General features: G+C 40.3%; 1 protein-coding gene across 2 annotated transcripts in view; it reads right to left on the reverse strand.

Annotated features, from left to right (window-relative positions):
* SCFD2 (sec1 family domain containing 2) overlaps positions 1-19,198 on the reverse strand; it is a 287,532-nt gene that overhangs the window by 65,836 nt on the left and 202,498 nt on the right. The window contains exon 6 of one of the 2 annotated variants that reach the window (XM_074992764.1): positions 17,749-17,923. The exons of the other annotated variant lie outside the window; for it this stretch is intronic. Coding sequence (XP_074848865.1) covers positions 17,787-17,923 — 137 coding nt within the window. The 3' untranslated portion in view covers positions 17,749-17,786. Of the gene's footprint in view, positions 1-17,748; positions 17,924-19,198 lie in introns of those variants that run through there. 2 annotated transcript variants of the gene reach the window in all.

Raw genomic sequence — 19,198 nt, forward strand, 5'->3', positions numbered from 1 at the left:
CACCTAAACCAAGGGTGGCTAACTAGTTAGAGACAAAGAGCCAAAATAGCGGGGGATAGACTGCAAAGAGCCACGCTATTATACATTTATTTATAATATTTACTTATTATATATATGTAATATTTTAGCTATATTTTTACACATCTGTAAGTAGGTGATCTGGGGCTCAATGCCCTCCCCCTTCTCCAGAGCCAGGCACTCTCAGCCCTCCCTGCTCTAAATAAATGCCAACAACTCACCGGAGCCGCTGCTGCAGCTATGCATTTCTCATACCAAATGGTGGGGCGTGTGCATGGAGCACACACGTTGCTCCCAGCATGTGGCCCTGAGGAGCCACATTTAAAGGCTCAGGGAGCCACAGGTCGCCCACCCCAACCTAAACGGTAAAGCCCTGTATCTTAATTTATTAATGAAGCTGTTGTAAGTAAGACCATTAGTGCCTTTAACAATTATCACCAGCATCTGGCCCATATATAGAGGTGAACAGGTCAAATTTCGACACTCTGCCTTGGAAAGGTTGCTGATCCCTGTGCCAAACAATATTGACCTACGGTGGTTCTGCAAATTCTCAGGTTCAGATAGATGCTGATAAGCTCACTCAACATTATTACAACCATGAGTGTTTATTTATTTAGATATTATTTGCTCTAATTTCTTTACAACTAAAGTTTTACTTACAAAATTTATAGAAAATTGACCAAGACTCCAATGTGGCTGATTTGAATAGACGCTGTACCAGCTCTCTCCACAGAGGGCCTGTGTGGTTCCCGATTCTATCCATGAGATCACATTAACAAAATTGGCGACTGATTTCAAACCTGCTGCACATGGGCGAAACTCCCCCAGAACTCTTCCCACAACTGGGAGGCTGCTCATTAGCATGGAGATGGTGGGAGAGCAGCTCTGTGGAGATACAGCCAAAAAGGCTGCCTGCTTGCATTCTAAAAAGGTCCTTTTTGATGTTGCTTGTAATTGTTAAATGTTAGCTTTTGGGACTGACATTTTACACACTTGATTTCTTCTCAAAGGGTGAATGTTTTTGAAATCTAAGGCTAAAAATGGATCAGCCACTTCTGCGAACACAAGACTGATAATAAAATATATATTTTTGCTATTCTAATTTTTTTTCAACAGTCTTTTGAGTTGCTCCAGCATCTAGGTGGTAACAGCAAGACATTTAAACCTGAGCTTTACAGTGATGTGGTCAAATTGCAATTTAAAATGGAATTTTTACAGTGTACATTGCGAAATCTTAACAACCTAGAGTTGTTTAATAAAATAATAATCAATAACTTGACCACTGATAGCAGCTTCCATCCAAGGATTTCAGAGCACGCTAAAACATTAATTAGGGAATATAAACTCACAGCTCTCAGCTGAGACTATTTTTTGTTTTAGAGATTGGTAAACTGAGGCACAGAATGATGTGATCATATGATGATTCAGTGACAGCCCTACTAAGACAAGAACCTAGATCTGTTGACTGTGAGAACTTAACTTTAACCACAAGAACAGGCTGTCCTATCACATGATATTATACATACACAAAACTGCTAATTTCAGTCTCATTTCATTCTGGCCTTTTTCTGTTTTCACTCCAAACACGACATATCCTTGGGATCTCTTATATTTAACACTAACAGCCTTATTTTAACTCCTCAATGCTAGAGTTTAAGGGGATAAGGAATATGGTTCAGGTTTATTTTAATACCAAACATACTCTTCCACAGGGGAGAAAATAGTGTGAAATGTGGCTACTAGCATGGACAGAGCAACCTGCACCTTTCACGCAGCCCCAGCCAATGGGCTAGAGAAGATTTGGAAAAAAAACCCTTTTGCTAGAACTTCCTACCATGATTAACTTCCATCCATGGACAATAAGTATTGGAAACATTTTATTATATTTGTTCTCTCGAGTTGTCCTGATACACATAACTCCACAGTGGCTTTTACATATCAGCATGGCAAGTTTCACGCTCATTTTCACAGAACTTGTTACTCATCCAAAAGAAAAACAAAAAAAAAGCACAAAAGACAGACTCTGAGCCCAGCTCAGCAAGAGGAGATCTATGAATTATTACATTTCTGACCCTCACAGCAATGTAGATTCTGTGACTTGCCAAGAACAAATGAGATTGTCTGTATTTGTTATTCCTCTCCAGTAAAAAAATCCCTTGTAGATAGAAGACAAAATGTTGTTCCAGTGCTAGAGAACAACAATAACAACTAAAGATAAAGATTCCTTTCCAAAGCCTCAATTGGAGTTTCAAGATTTTTTGATCAAATATTTTAAAATTAGTTAAAAACCTGCAAAAAAAACCCCAAAGACATTAATTTCCCTCTGAGGAACAGAAATTTACTTTAAAAATCCAACCAAATTCAGGCAGCAACTTAAATCCAATTTGAATCCCCATAATTGGAGATACTTAAGAGCAGGTTAGATAGGCATCCATCAGGGATGGTCTAGACGGTGCTTGGTCCTTCCGTGAGTGCAGAGGTGTGGACTGGATGACCTCTCGAGGTCCCTTCCAGTTCTAGTATCCCATGATTTTCATTGCATTCTAAGAAAACCCCTAAATAGTATGATACTTGAAGTAAAACCCTGAGAGTTGGCAATGCTATGTGTATAAACATAAGCTGAATGGGGATAAACATGATAGGAGGAAGGGGACCTAATCCTGCCTTAATGACCATGCTAGTAGCCATAAGGTTACTCCAGACTCGCAGCAAGGGGAGGAGGTAGCTAAGTGCCTCATTTGCACGCTGATGATCACATTGTAGCTCAGGCCTCCTCAGACATGCCCATTCTCTTCCCTCCTGTTTTACTGTTCTTACCATGCACTATATAGAGACAGGAGCATGACTGTCCAAGGAGTTAACAAATTGTTTCTGCTCAATGAAGAGGATTACACTGTGTTGAACTTCACTTGCTTCCAAGTCATTCACATGTGCGCTGGAGTCCTATTACCTTGCACTCCCCACTGAGCGTTCTGCAAGGCTTCGTGACATTGTCCTCTTTGTGTACCTTTCTGTACTTGCAGGAAAAGAAACCAAGACTTTTACCGTAAATTGATCTCTTGCCTCTGCGAGTGGTAAACCTGCAGCTATTCAATTGCACTCTATAAATATGAACCATATGACCACCAGTAAGGAAAAGCAGAGCTGTTCTAGGCTGCAGCTTAAGATCACCAAGCACCAGATCTTTCAAATCCTTGCACTGTGACAGCTTAGCCTGTGAAACTCAGACCTGCTCAGACCTGAGACACTGCCATAACAGATACTATTTCTCCTTATTAATGTGCCAAAAAGAGTGTTTTGCCAAAGCCTCACTTGACATGGATTAACAGATGGTAATCTTCCTTTGAGACCCAGGTATGCTACCCACCATTTCTCTTTTTTCTTTCCGTTTTCTTTCTTTTCTGTTCTTTTCTCTCTTGCTTTCTCCTTTGTGGATTTTCTGTCACTCTCTCTATTTCTGTTTTCCACTTTAGTTATATTTTGGTTTTATTATTTTCGCTCTTCCTTAGTCTTTGCTCTCTCCCTGCTGTAGTCTGCCCCTCTGGAGGGAGGCATTTCTGCAGAACCTTGTAATCCCATTCCAGAGACTGCTAACTGTGCTAAATAAGAAATAGTATGGACAAAGCTGCAGCCAGGAAGCTCGTTTAATCGGTGGCCTCAGTAGAACCAAGGACATCCAATGGTGGCTCTGTGGAGCAGGACTGGAAGTGCCCTAACAACTCAGCTGAATGCCAAGGGAGCAGAAAAGAGAAACGTAAGACATCTGGCTCCTGCTGAACCTTGCTGACCCACACATGTGCAGTGGACTGCCAGATGGCTACACAAGGCTGGCAGCAGAAATAGGGAGAAATGGCAAGTGTCTTGCAAGGAGTTATCTGTATAGGTACTCCCAAAGATTTAGTGAGCACATGGTGTATCCAAAATCACTTAGCTTTCTCTTCCCATAAAGTTTCTTTACTCTGCCCATATTTTCCCTGTGCCCTGACATGAAGCTATGGTTCCCCAAAGGGGTCCTGGTCCCGATTTGGGAAATACTGCTTTACAAAAGTTTATATGTTGTTAATTAAGTAATTTACAATTGTCCACGTGGGACAAAACAATTACTGGCAGGAGCAGAGTTCACCCCATCTGTTCTTCCTCTTATTTTCCTAAAGATCTTAATCAAGTTTTGCAGATCCATTGCTAGGTCCACATAGACACATAGGATTAAATCCCCTTCCCTTAAAGAGTTTACCTATGTTTCTTCATGAATACTTTATCTCCACAAAATAAGGAATCTATAACCACTTCTCCTTCCTGATTTGCTTGGTTGCCTGCCTTTCATGCCATTGTATGTAGTATTGTAGACACATCGATCCCAGGACATTTGAGAGACAAAGTGGGTGAGGTGGTATCTTTTATCGGACCAACTTCTGTTGGTGAGAGAGACAAGCTTCTGAGCTACAAAAGTGTGTCCCTCTTACCAACAGAAATTGGTCTAGTAAAAGATATGCCCTCACCCACCTCATCTTTCATACTTCTGTTCATACACTTGTGTCCATTAGCTAAGGGACCTGATTTTGTTCCTACTGAAATCAATGGGAGTTTTGCCAATAACTTCAGTGATAGCTCAATGAGAGCCAAAATATTAGCCACTATATTAAACTTTAGGTCAGTTCCAAATAATATTTCTTTAATAAGGTGACAAGCCACAGGGGTTTTAATTAATTTCTAGTCCTCTCCTATCTCTAGAATCTATGGCTTATACAGTCTGGAAGGAAGTGTGTGAACAGAGGGCCCTTAATCATGAAAAGTACATTTCTTCGCTATATTTTTTCTCAAAAGGTAATTTGTTACTAACTAATTTGGGACTCAAAATGGAAAAATTAAAAAAGAGAGCACCAGTTTAAAATAAAACTAAGAGAAAGAAACAGGAAAAGATAATTCTCTAGAGCCACACCTACATGAGAGGCCTCTGCTGACAGAAGTTACTGGTGAAAGGGATTTCCCAGCAAAACTTCTGCTGACAGATCGCATCTACACATAAAAGCAGATTGATAGAGCAGTCCACTCCATTGACAGAGAGCAGCCAGACTTCCTGGCCCTCTCTTGACAGAACAGCTGACTGGAAGCTCTGCAAACATGGCTGCCTGGTGAATCTGAAGCTCTTTCTGTCGACAAAAGGGCCCCGGAGCATCTACATGGCTGTTATGTTGACAGAACACTGTTGAGAGAGGTGTTGCACCTGAATGGGGAGAAGTATAACACTGCCGGCGACTATGCTGGATTTTGTCGACAAAGCGCATTTGCCATGTAGATGTGCTATGTTTTTTTCTGGCAAAAGCATGGTTTTGAAATAGCTATTCCTCACAGAATGGGGTTTACCAATTTTGAAATAAGGCAACCGCTATTTCAAAATTATTTCAAAGTAATGGTGATGTGTTCTAGACCCGCGGTGTCCAATATGCTGCCCGGTCTAAACATGTGGTGAGCTGGACAGCATGGTGGGACAAAGCGGTTCAGTAGAGCCGCACACATGGAGTGCCCTCCGGCCCTCCATGCACACGCCCTGCCACTTGATGGGACAAGTGTGGTGGCAGCAGAGGAGGTAGGCATTTCCTGTGGCTCACTTGGACCACGAGGCGGGTTGGGGCCCGGGCAGCGCAGCTCAGGTAGCTCTGGGCTGGGTGGCGTGGCTCGGGTGAGTCACCAGCAGTTTGTGGGTGGGTACCTGATTCAGGGGGTGATGCCTGGTTGGGGTGGGGGCATGTGGTGATCCATTCAATTGCTTTTGGACACCACTAGTGTAGATGCTAGGATAGTTATTTTGAAATAACGTCTGTTTCAAAATAACTCTGCTGTGTAGACCTACCTTAACATATTAAAATTAGAAGCACCATTAGCTTAGCTGTAGCGCGAAAAGCTCACTAGGATCCTGGCACAATGTTGATTTGTTTTATTGGATTGGAATTTGAGAAAAAATAGATTGCTAAACCTAGCAATATTTTTTCAAATCTCTAAGAACTTTCTCATCAGAAGACAGTAAACAAGAGGAAAGGGAATCCTACTTATTTTAGTAAATACGTACTTCAACAAGTCAAAAATAATCCTGATTGATTCTTAAATTAATACTTTGGTTAATTTGGACTTCCAAATTAATACTTTGGTTCCCTTTTAATTAGAGAATTGGATAGTTACAGTGTTCTATAAAGGGAAACCATACTTAGATATTTAGCTTTTAGCCACAGAGTGAATTTCAGTAACAAAGTCCATGTTCAGAACTCGCAAATGGCATTTGGTAAATGATGAAATAACTATAAGAGACAAAGAGTCTGACTCAGAACTCCAAAGCAAGAGAAGAAGGGTTCTTTCGAAGATGGGGTTTACTGTGGAAACAGCCACATCTACACTGCTTTTCTTCTTTCAAAAGGAGAATATGCAAATGAAATGCCAGATACGGAAATCTGTACCTCATTTGCATTTATGATTTCCCTCATTTGCATATGCCTTTTGAAAGAGGAATGCAAGTGTTGACACAGCCAAAGAGAAAAGCAAATCAACTTACATAGTATTAACCGATAGGCATTACCTTAAATATCGCATTTCTCAGATTTCCATGTAATATAGGCAAGTTACATTAATCTTCTACATGGGTTACAACAGACAGACATTATGACTTTACAAACCTCATACACATCTTAGATGACCTGAAAATTGCATCGGGGGTTGGATAGCCTTAGAAATGATTAGACACAATAGAAAGCAGCGCTGAGCAGGAAGAGCAACTCTAATGTATTCTTTTTTCACAAGCAGGTAAATAAATATGATATGAATAATGCACATCATGTTAGAACTGCCTCTAGAAAAATTAAAATGGCTCTAGCATAACTAAAACTACAGCATATCAAGTTTCCTCAGTCTTCTACAATATATTTCTCAAAATGGTTTACACAGCTATTAAATAAACAACAGTGATGTCTTTGAGTCCCAATGGCTTCTTTAAGTAGTTTTGCTTATGGTGCATTATTGGACTACCATATCATAGTAAGTTTGCAAGCAAAATGCTAAGACACAGTAAAATAACATGCAAACCTTATTAAATATAGGTGTTACTGACCCTCTAGGGATGTTTGTGGTGCCTGACATTTCATAACACATTCCAATAAAATAAGAGATGCAGTTGCAATACCTCAACAGGCAAAACACAACTGCATGTTCAAAACAGACAAACTGTTTGGCAGTAGAAGGATGTACTACCATATGGGGATCAGAGTGTACAATTTAAGTCTGGCCACTTGAGAAAATTGCAGGAACAACAGGGGTACTCCAGCAATGGAGAGCAACTGTAGGAATAAAGGCTATTTTCAAGACAAAGGTGTTTGGAGGATGTACAATAGCAGCCATGAGCTGAATTCTGGGCAGTTTTTGTTCAGCATTTACCCTTTCTACCCTATAAAAACAAAACAACTTTTAAACAACAGCAAAATAGGCAGCATATGTCAACAGGGCTTTAAAATTCCCTCAAGGCAAGAAGGGTTATGGTCCACTGCCTCAATTAACGGTTGCTGTGAGGCTGCATGAGTAAAATGACTGTGTGCACACTGCAGATGGGGATTCCACACCATAGCAACAGAGCACAGCATAGGAAAGGCTGTTTGCAATGGACTGGGGGAGAACCTCAGAACCTGTGCAGCATTTCTGGATCTGATGCTGGAATAGTGACTCTGGAGGACTATATTGCAGCTTCATGGCCAGCAGACAATCTGGAGCGGTAGATTTATTCTCACAATCCCATGGCATACTGTGAACACAGCCAATCAGAGTAGGTGCACGTATGTTTTTCATTCCGTGGGTCCCTCGATGTAGTGAATTGGCTGTAAGACTGCAAGAAATCAACTCCTGAGCTCGAATCCCAGATGTGCAATTAACTTGCTGTGTGGCCTTAGGCAAGTCAATTAACCTCTCTGTCTCCCAGCATCTCTAACTGTGAAACGAAGATAGTGTTTGCCTGTCTCACAGAGTTGTTATAAGCATAAAGTAGCTAATATTTGTACTGCACCTAGAAGATGTAAAATACTACAGGCCTGACTCTCTTTATGCTAACACTCTTGTATTCCAGTCAGAATAGTTTAAAGGCGCCTTCGTGTACATGAGCATCAGATACTGCATGTTAAGCATTAATATTAGAGTGTGTTTAGCAAGCATAATCATTTACTCCTTTGTGGAAAGCCTTCGGAACAGTGCGGGGTTTTTATTATTATTATTATATTATTATTGCATTTACACATTGCTCCCTATGCAGAGCCCTGCAAATCTGTGGCTATCTACTTTATAGCTGTGGATATCTTCGGATCATGCTCACGGATCATGGTTCAGCTGCAGATATAAATTTTATATCCATGCAGGGCTCTATCCACATTTTATAGGAACAAGACAAAAACATTGGAAAAGGTACCTACTTGAGTATCCAGAAAGATAACGGAGCAAATAATTAAGCAATCAATTCACAATCACTTGGAAGATAACAAAAAAACTTGAAAAACTTCCGTTCAGAATTGTCCGGAATAAATTGGAGAGGGTGGCTGTGGAATCTCCATCACTGGAGATTTTTATGAGCAAGCTAGCCAAACACTTGTATTGGAAGGTCCTGATTGTATTGTAGGGTCTTGATATGAATGCAAAGGACTGAACAAGATGGTTGCTTCTTGAGGTCCCTTTGGCTACGTCTACACGGCAGATTAGATATCTCTGTATCCCAAAACAGCTACTCCGCATCTTTGAAATGCACCCATTATTTTGAAATATTTTTGGAAATAAACAGGGGCACTATCTCAGCATCCCAGTACTCCTCGTTGCAGGAGGGTTAAAGGGATGCTTCGCAATAGCATGCTATTTTGACATTTGGCACTGTTTAGACTGCGCCAAATGCTGAAATAGCTTATTTTGAGTTTAGGGTGCTGTGTAGAGGTAGCATTCCAGAACTATGATTTTATGATATGTAATACGGAAAGAGAACTAATAACAGATGACAGTAAGAAAGCTGAGGCTTTTAATGCCTAGTTTGCTTCAGTCTTCACTAAAAAGGATAATGGTGCCCAGATATTCAACATAATTAATATTATCTGTGAGGAAGAAAGAACATAAGGCGAAATCAGGAAAGGAAAGGTTAAAGAATATTTAGGTAAGTAAACTGTATTCTTGTTGGCAAGGCCTGATGGAATTCATCCTAAGGTACTTAAGGAATTAGCTGAAATAATTTTGGAACTATTATCAATTATCTCTGAAAACTCCTGGAAAACAGCTGAGGTCTCAGAGGCTTGGAGAAAGGTAAATATAGTACCTGTCTTTAGAAAGGACAACAAAAAGGACCCAGAGAATTACAGACTAGCCAGCCTATCTTCAATACTGGAAGAAACAATCAATTTGTAAGCACTTAGATGACAGCAGAATTAGAAAGAATAGCCAGCATGGATTTGTCAAGAACAAATCCTGCCAAACCAACCTATTTTTCCTCTTTGACAAAGTTACTGGTCTACTGGATGCAGGCAAATTGTAATTATGATATATCTTGATTTTAATAAGGCTTCTGACACTCCCACATGACCTTCTCACAAACTAACTTTGGAAATGTGGTCTACATGAAGTTAATGTACTGCAGAACTGGCTGAAAGCCTTTATTCAAAGAGTAGTTATCAATGACTCACTTGCAAATTGGCAGGGCATAGCTAGTAAAGTCCCACAGGAGGTCAGTCCTGAGTCTGGTACCATTCAATATTTTTATTAATGACTTGGATAATAGAGGGCAGACTAGGCTTATAAAATTTGCTGATGGTATCAAGCTGGGAGGAGTTGCAAGCACTTGGAGGGATAGGATGAGAATTCTAAATGATCTTGATATATTAGAAGAGAATTCTGAGCAGAGAAACAAAAATCAAAGGTTTAGAAAACATGACCCTGTGAGAGAAGATTTAAAAAACTGGGCATGTTCAGTCTTGAAAACAGAAGACTGAAGGGGCATCTGATAACAGTCTTCAAATATGTTAAGGACTGCTATAAAGAGGATGATGGTCAGTTGTTCTCCATGTCCGCTGAAGGTAGGAAAAGAAATAATGGATTTAATCTGCAGCAAACACAATTCAGGCAAGAGAGCAGGAAAAACTTTCTAACTGTAAGTGTAGTTAAGATCTGGAAGAGTCTTCCCAAGGGAGTTTGGGGCACCCCATCACTAGAGGTTTGTAAGAAGAGGTTGGACAAACACCTGTCAAGGATGAGCCTGCCTCAATGCAGGGAGCTTGATGACTTCTTGAGGTCCCCTCCAGACCTACCTTTTTTGGATTCTGTGACTGGAACTAGTCTGGCTCACTTTCTTAGATAGCTAGTAGCAGTACAAGGAAAGCACTACATGTAGGTTGGTTCTGAGGCTGAAGTCATACAGTGAAGTAAAGTTACATTTGAAGAAAAGGTGCTGTTGAGATGACACCATGGCTATTAGACATACCATTGTTATGAGGAAGCAGTAAAAACTGATGCTGTTTCACTAAACATAAAGGCTAGTTTTAAATGTCTAAACATGGGCAGACTCTCTGGCAGCCAAACAGGAATTATTTTTAATTCGTCTATATTTTATCAGGATACATAAGTATTCTATGTGCTTGTGTAAGCCATGTGCCAATAAGCCTACAATTCCACTCTTCCCAGTTTTAAACTAGGTACCTCATATAACCAGATTTGTTGACAGCAAAATTCCAGCAGTACTGCTTTAATTAATCAAGCCCTAAAACTTGATTAATTAAAACTGATGAGAAGAAACACTGCAGTAAGTCCACCACGAGATTTGTCTGTTCAGACAGCAGAGTTACATATGTCATGGATGAATTTATTTGAACAATCCATTTCACCTAACCACAAGAATGATGCTAGAACATCCTGAAAAGCAAGTTATTGTCCATCTGTGGACAGTTCTTCATACGTAAATATATTAAGTTAATTTAAGCCTTTACATTCCTGTTCGAGTGAAGTCAATATTTTATCCTTTTGGTTCCATATGTTATAATTGCATTTCAGATATCAAAGCAATATCCATAAATACCTTCAGGAAAACAAAGCTATATGTAAAGATTTCCACAGCATGTCCTGATGAAACACTCTTGGAGTAATTCAGCAGGAACACTTTTTAATACAGGACCAGAAGTCTGACTTTTTAACATTTTGAAATAAGTTGTGACCCCACATTTCATTTCTCCCAAGATGGAGGAAAAGGGAGGACAGAGGGGCTATATTTTTACATGTCCACTGTTTTGACAATTAGAACAATTCAGTTTCTATTACCAGAGCAGTATAGTTATGGGCCTTGCTTGTAATAAAAACTTCATACTAAATCTCTGTTCACTTTATGAATTTCACTACATCTTTACATAAAAAATCCTCAGGTTCCTTTAATAATTCCAGAAAATAGTTCCAGCTTTCTGCAGCTGCAGAAGTTTGCCCTCCCTAGAGATCTGCAATAGTACAACTCATACTTCCAATCAAAACAGTGACATAGTGGACATGATTTACAGTCTAGAGGGGTATGATTGGGGAACAGTACACTACTGAGCAAACATTAAGCAACTTGAGTGAATTTTTAACATGTAGTGCTTTCTATCTTCACAACAAAAACAAGCCAAAAACAATTTCCTGCCCAAAAGCTAATGGAAATGAGAATTTGTATTTAAGGTTTCCTTTCCTGTTTGTCGAGGTTTCAACCTGAAACTTTCACCCATAACTGAGACCGGCTCCTTAAGCAACTTTAGGCTTATAATTTTAAATAGAAACCATCTGCACTTTTACACCAAAGGCAATGCAATGCAATACTTAGGACTGTAACAAGGAACAATATCTATACGGTCAGCATCAGACTAATTTCAGGTAGATCTGGCGGGATTTTCCTGATTGAATTCCTGGGGAATGAAGGGAGCAATCAGAAAAGTGAAAGATTTATTTTGAAAGCATCAGTTTGGTATGAAGATGCCATTTCAATTTCTGCATGCAAGCAGAATCTCTCTGTAGGCTATTCTTTTCTGTCCATATTAAGAGCACCAATTCTTCTGTAATTCATTTCAGTTGTTTGCATTACATTTTTACTAAAGAAGGGCAAATTTGGAAACTATGCACCTAAACTTGATTTTCTAGAACTAAGAATTTTAGAATAGTGTAGACTACAAGTACATACTCAAGAATGGCAATGTGTGACTAGTATAATTTACTGCAATAATAATAATTCTTTGAACTCTCAGTATCTGGTAAAGTTTTAGCATCTTAACTTTGATAAATATTGCAATGTGCTTGGGTTTTTGAATAGCTATCCACCTACATACATTTATACTTTGTGAACTCAGTTGTCTTTAACAAAATATACAAGTACATATAAAGGGCATACATCGTGTATTTGAACATTGGCTTTATGGACTTCTGCCACTTACATGTGACTGGAGAAGTGGAAAAATTGGAACAGCCTAATGGTCAATGTTACAAAACCTTCTGACTTATGTATTCATGCATGGTGATTAAAAAAATAGAAATGATGTTAGCTGTGAGAAAACCGCAATGATGGTGTAGTTACTCACCACTTGACAAGAGATTTCAAGCCACAAATACAAACTGTACATGAAGTCTTTATGAACAGCAGAATCTAAATATCAAGGGAGATGTCTATCAGTGAAATATTAGCAGTTGTCAGCATTTCTCCTTATAAAATTGCAGAGAAGTATCCGGTGAAGAAAGAAACAATATTGAAACTGTTAGTTGCAATTGTAAATATAGGGGGAGAATCCAGTATTATCACATGTGTTCCATATTAAGTAGAAACCTTGAGGCTATTAGTCTGGTCTACAATTAATCTGACATTCCTTCCCCCGCCCCCCCCAGAAACTAATTTTTAAAAAGTCAGATTTTCCACTTATTTCTCTAACTCTCATGAAGCAGAATCCAAATTCTCCTCTAGAATTATTTAACTTTGTTTAGATTTTAGTTTTCAGAAATGAAGTAGTCTCTTCCCATCATAGATCACCAGCCTATTTCAGTTATACAGTTAAAACATCTGCATTTATGGAGTTAATTGTCATTTTATTAATTTTACTCAGATTTTTTAAGAGAAACCTAATGAAAACCATGTTTATGTGCTCAAAGGCACAGAGGAAATTCATTACTCTGAGGAATAACACACTCCACAAGTTAAATGAAAGTAATCTTATTTATGACAGGAAGAGGCCTTCACTAAACTGAACTCCCCACACTTGGACTGATACTAACAGTCTGAAAGAAGCTACAAACTCAGGAACCAGTTTCAAATGGAAGCCTCATCATAGCAATAAACACATTTGCAGTTCGGTTTTGAAAACATTCAAAATTCTTAAAATAGGATGCATCCTGCTGTTACAGATGCTAAGCAAATTTACCAAACTATGCACATGAGCAAAATACAATTTGACTTCCTTTCCCTCCACTTCAACGTAAGCTTCTCTGTGTGTCACAGGTTTCTTATGTCAGTATGAACAATGATGCATACCTGTGTTGACAGCCAAGCTTCCTCATTATCAAGGGGTCATTAGTACTCAGATCAAGAGAGCTGCAGGGCATTGCTAGAATCCTGGCTTTTTCTACTAGCTTATACCCACTTTGGAGTCAATTCATTTTATTTATTTATTTATTTGGTGGGAGAAGGGATATGAATTCATGATTGACTCTGTATGTTTGGACAATGAGTCAGTGGTCCAGCTGTGAACACCACATTGCAGGATGGGGACATAAAACTGATTTTGAACATCTCAAGAGGTATTTACCCTACTACTCTGTACAACTTTTAAACAGAAGAGCAAAAAGTCTCCCTCAAACAATATTACACATTGCCCTACCTATCTAGCACCACAGGCACAGGCCTAAAAATGAGAGGTCTCTCTCAGTATTTATGCATGTTTTACCTTAATTTCAGATTTAAAACAAATTTTATTTGGGGTGGGGCAGGAAGAAGAAGAAAAAAAGGAGAGAGTGCCTGAAGAACTACTTATACTATTTCTACTTCTGAGGAAAATGACATAATTTTTCTTCTTGAAAATACAGGAAAGGAGACATTCAGAACCTTTGAAAAAAATCAGAAGCAAAGCATGAGCTTTAAAGTGCACTAAAATTAAACAGATTTCACAAGAGTAATATTAATATGATGTGGTAATGTCTGAGAGACATCTTGGTACACCCCTACGTGCTTGCCACTGCTTGGTCTTTTAGCCATTTTGTCTGAGAAGGGAAAAAAAGGGAAAATAGCATTTCAACTAAGCAGATTTCATTTAGGAGTTAGACGTTTTGTCCACAAGGCGGCACTATGTATTAACAAATAAAAGATGCAGTGACCTGTTTTCTGAGTTTATTGCTAGTTTGTGCAGTCTTGCTTACTTCTGGTAGGGGCTCACCAAAAGAAGCCTGTGCTTATCTAACATCATGAAGGACAGCTGGCTTTGTGGTATGCAGATGTTTGGCCAGTTCAAGCTTAGATGTTTGAGATAATTCCTTATGCAGGGCTAACAAGCTTTACTACTGCTGTTGTGGATCTTCCCTCAAAGAGGCACTTTTACACTAGAGCAAACTTGACAAATGAGAACAATGAAAGTAGAGAAATATATTGGGCTATTTCTTTTCTCTATTCCCTTTGGAAATACATCATGTGAGCATTTGAATAGACACTTTCTTCCCTTGCAGTCCAAGTTCTCCTTTTTGTTTGATCCCACAACAAGACAACAATCCCTTGTTTACCACATCAGAGTTGGTTGTCGTGGAAACAAATGTGATGTCACAGATTTACAATCAGACCAAAACAGGACCAGATATTAATAGAAAAGGTTGGTTGTTTTAAGAATAGCTTGTTAACTACTGAATTTAGCAAAGATACATATTTTGGGAAAGTCTAGAAAATTATGGGAGCAGATAAAAAATAAATGGAGTTTTAAGTCTGAAAATTCTTTCCAGAATTCAAATCTTTCTTTAAATGTTATTTTATTTTACTGAAACCTTCTCAACAGAGGTGAACTTGTTGACCAGGAAAGTGAGATTAAAAATCTCCTTCCCATTACGTCAGTGATTTAATTACTGACAGACACGAGCAAACAGTTTTTCCATGGGCCATATTTTATACTTGCCTATAAGGAAGAAGCAAAAAATATGGCTATGAAGAGCTGGTTCCATCTTCTCTAACACTTGCACATGTCAAGTCTTTGGTAGATGTATGGCATGGTTTACAATTCCCCCTGGGGACACGGCAAATGGATGGCATGGAGCAACATCACATATGGAGACAGCACAGCTTTGCTAGATTTGCATCCAGAGATGATGTGTGTGGTGGACTGGAAAACACAGTGCCAGCAAAAGTACCTCAGCTGCTAAAGGACAGCAGAAGCTGCTGTCATAGCCTCGTGAACAGAATGATAGTTAGCACAAGACACCCACTGGGACCGGGGAACTGCCAGACAAGCTCAGGAAGCCAAAAAGATATTATACAGAAAGATCTACAGAGAGCGGCCAGATTTAAACCCCTCTGTCACCCCAATGCTCTCATACAGCCCCTGCTTCTTGCTGCTCTGTTAAATGGCTTCCATCGGCTCAGACACAGACAGAGGGGTGGCTCTGCTTCCTTCCATGATTTTCAAGCCTATTTAACACAACTGTCAGATTTTAATCCACTCTGTGCCGTGCTGCAAATGTGAGAATGATAAAGAAATGGACATTAACAGAGTATTTTCCCAAATGTCTGTTTTGGAGGTTTTTAATCAGCAGTTTCCATTATTTTCAGATCTGTAAGAATTAGTCTTGCTCTCACTCATTCTTTAATGCCAGGCACCTAAGATAAAACTCTTGAAGGAAGACATTTCTAGGGGAAAATGTGAATGGTAAAATAAAGATCATCTCTAACTCCTATACAGCACATTTCATCCACAGATCTCAAAAGTACTCTACAAAGAAGTTTGATGTCATAATCTCCATTTTACAGATGGGGACACTGAGGCACAGCAAAATCATTTGCTCAAGCTCCCCAATCAAGCCAGTTGGCAGAACCAGGAATTGAACCCCATCTTGTGAGCCACTGTCTCCCCGTGAGATCATAAATTTAAGGCTTAAACCTGGCATTGTTATAACCTGTTCAACAGCCAGACATACAAGTGGACAATAGTTTCCAAATGAAAGCGAGCTAACCACAGTGTGATATCACCTACCAATGGCATTCTCTCAAAAATGTTTCTAAGACATTCTTTTGCTAAAATAATCTAGACTAACTTCAGGGCCCTGGAGGGTCTCTTTTAAAATAATGATGATCCTGCCCATAAAAACTGATCTTTTATATTCCCATAACGTTGCACAGATACAGTCAAGCAGCAGCTCAGGCCAAAACGTAGGTCTTGTGATAAACTTAATAACAAACATATCCTGGATGTAAGTGTTCAACTGGAACATTTGTACCTCACACACTACAGCACTATGGGTAGTCAAAGAGCGAAACTGAACATAAACAAGTCTAGTTTTACTTCTTGCGCTCTAACTCTGCTATTGGATTGCATGAACAAACTCCTATACAGACCTGACTGGGGCCAAAGACTAAATTTTTCGAGGTGGGAACCTAGCAGGATCGTGACAAGGGAAGATAGGACCAAAGGTCAGAGCAGGTCAACTCCAAAAGCTAAGAAGAGGGGGGAAAGTTCCAGGCTGGGGTCGATATAAGGATCAGAATTTGAGTCAGGTTTCAAGGACTGGGTGAACAGGTGAGGCTCTAAATCAAGCAGAGATCAAAGCCAGAAGCTCAAGAGCAGAGATGGTGCTGGTAGCTGTGCAAGTCTCACGCTGCTGCCTGGACATTTTGAAGAACACACCTTGGCTTTATATAAGGCATGAGACAATTAGATTCAATGCCAGCTTGGCAGCCCCCAGACACACCTCCTAGCCACCCCATAGGGCTCAGTGCCCAGCAACTGCTCACCAAATGGGTTTGAGGGGCGCTCATGGGGATGTGGGACTGAGACGAAGTGGGGGCAGTTGTGCAGTGAGCAGCTGGAGAGAAGTGGCACATTCTTCTTAAAAGAGCTGCTTCTCTCCTGCTGGCTGTGTGACTGCCAGCGGTTCATCTAGCCTGTGCTCCCACCCTGGCCTTGCTGCAGCATTGCCCACTCTCCTGGGCCAAAAGCCATTTACTGCAATGGTGTCCAGACCAGGAGAGCTGGTGACCTTTTCCTTCACAGCTTCATTCCTGCCCCCCGTGTGGAGTAGCTACGATAGGAATATTCGGCCGAGTGGCACTCTCATTACAATAAGTAATTTTCCATTTTAGTTTTTTTCACCTTCTTATACACATGCACCCTGACTGAATTAGCTCCGATATATCACTCTCATCTCTGTAGCCCTACTGTTTGTTTCTTTTTCTTTCACTCCGGCATCTGAGGAAGTGAGTTACACCTCACAAAAGCTCATACCATAATAAAAGGTGCCACTGGACTCCTTGTTTTTGCTGAAGCAGACGAATGCAACTACCTCTCCGTAACCAAGTTCCATATGGACAGAGACTTATGTCTACGTGAAGTCCCAGAAGAGTCAATGGGGCTCCATAAAGTTCAGTGACTTAGAGAATCCGGATATAAGTTTGCAGAACTCATTGGCCCAGTCAGGGCCTCTGAGTGCTACCTTAATATTAAATAAGAAGACACGTCTAAGTGCAGAAAAATGTGTGAAAGGTAAATCAGATTTTGAAATGTATCACGTTTCAGCAGAGTTCGCTCTTACCGGTAACACAGAGAAGGATGCAGACTTTTCACTTTATTGGGCTGAATTTTTGGCTCTCCCTTTTCAGGGGAACGATCTGCCAGTGAAAATGGCCAAGGCAGGTCCATGGCATTCTGCACTTGCTCTCCTCCCTCTGGAGTGAAAGGAAAAGGAAAAGGAAAAGTTGTGTGGAACTCCCCTCTTACTGTGCTCAAGCTCCATTCAGCTGCAGTGAAGAATCTAGCTCATTTGCTTTTATCCCAGGCATTCTTTTCAAAGTCACTTCTAAATGCACATTACAAATGCTTCAGCTTTCAGAGGCTTCTTCCTCTGTGACTTCTTCAGCCGCACGGAACTCTTGGAGGCCAATACCAACCTGAATAACTGACACCCTCTTGGGTTGCAATCAAATCATTCCTGAATTAGGGAAGATTTAATCCAGTCTTTGGCCAAGAACTTACTGTCACAGTATTTTCTCTGTAGCCAGACAGGCATTTCCTGAAAACAGACTTCTGTATTATCTATGCTTCAGATCATAGATAAACTTCTCAAAAAATACTGTCTTATAAAATAAAGTAGGCTGGTAAAAGAATTGAATGCTTCAACTTCCACTAAATCTAGATCACTATTCTTAGGTAGGCAACAGAAAAGTGATTAAATTCTGTTGTGGACCAGCAATTATTTGTCTTCATATTGAATTGTTCATATTGTTTATAATTGTTCATAGTTTCAAGCTTTCTCTAAGAAATGGCCCAGACAAACATGGGGTGGGGGTGGGGGAGGGGGAGGAAGGGTAGGAACAAGGAACTGGGCACCTTCCCTGAACCATTGATTTAATTTAGATTAGTGCAGTAGATCTTTAGTGGCAAAGCCATAGCACCATCTCTGTCTATGCCTCAGCAGCTGGTTCTACACCCCTGCTAATTATTACTTGAAAAGGATGTGCAGCTCATAGGCTAACAGTTAGTCTCAGAAGTTCCCCTCTATTTTTTGGTGTCCTCAAACCCAGTAAGAGTATCACCCCCTGGTTTGGGGAGTGAAGACGATGTCCTCTAAACACACAAGACGAACAGGCCTGCTGACACTGGAGGTAGGGGGACGCCATGGGGCAAATGGAGGAAGTTGCATGGGGCCTGGCATTTCAAAGGGGCCCAGAGGTCTGGCCGCCAATGCTGCTACTATGGCCTCTTGCAGCTGTGCTGCTCTGCAGAGCTTGGGGGGAGCAGGGGTGCAGTGGTCTAAGCAATGATAAGGGCTGACTGCCCTGGGTCCTGCCCCTTCTGGAGTGCGGAGTTGGGCCCCCCTCCCACTTTGCCCCACAGTCAGTCTGTCAGTCTCGCTGAAGACAAGCATGGGCCATCGTCCATCTGAACCCAGTCTTCAACTCCAGAAATCAGCATGCAGTTTGCCTACTATACATGGTCACCAC

The sequence above is a fragment of the Carettochelys insculpta genome, chromosome 4 (assembly GCF_033958435.1).
Source record: "Carettochelys insculpta isolate YL-2023 chromosome 4, ASM3395843v1, whole genome shotgun sequence".
NCBI classification, from domain to species: domain Eukaryota; kingdom Metazoa; phylum Chordata; order Testudines; family Carettochelyidae; genus Carettochelys; species Carettochelys insculpta.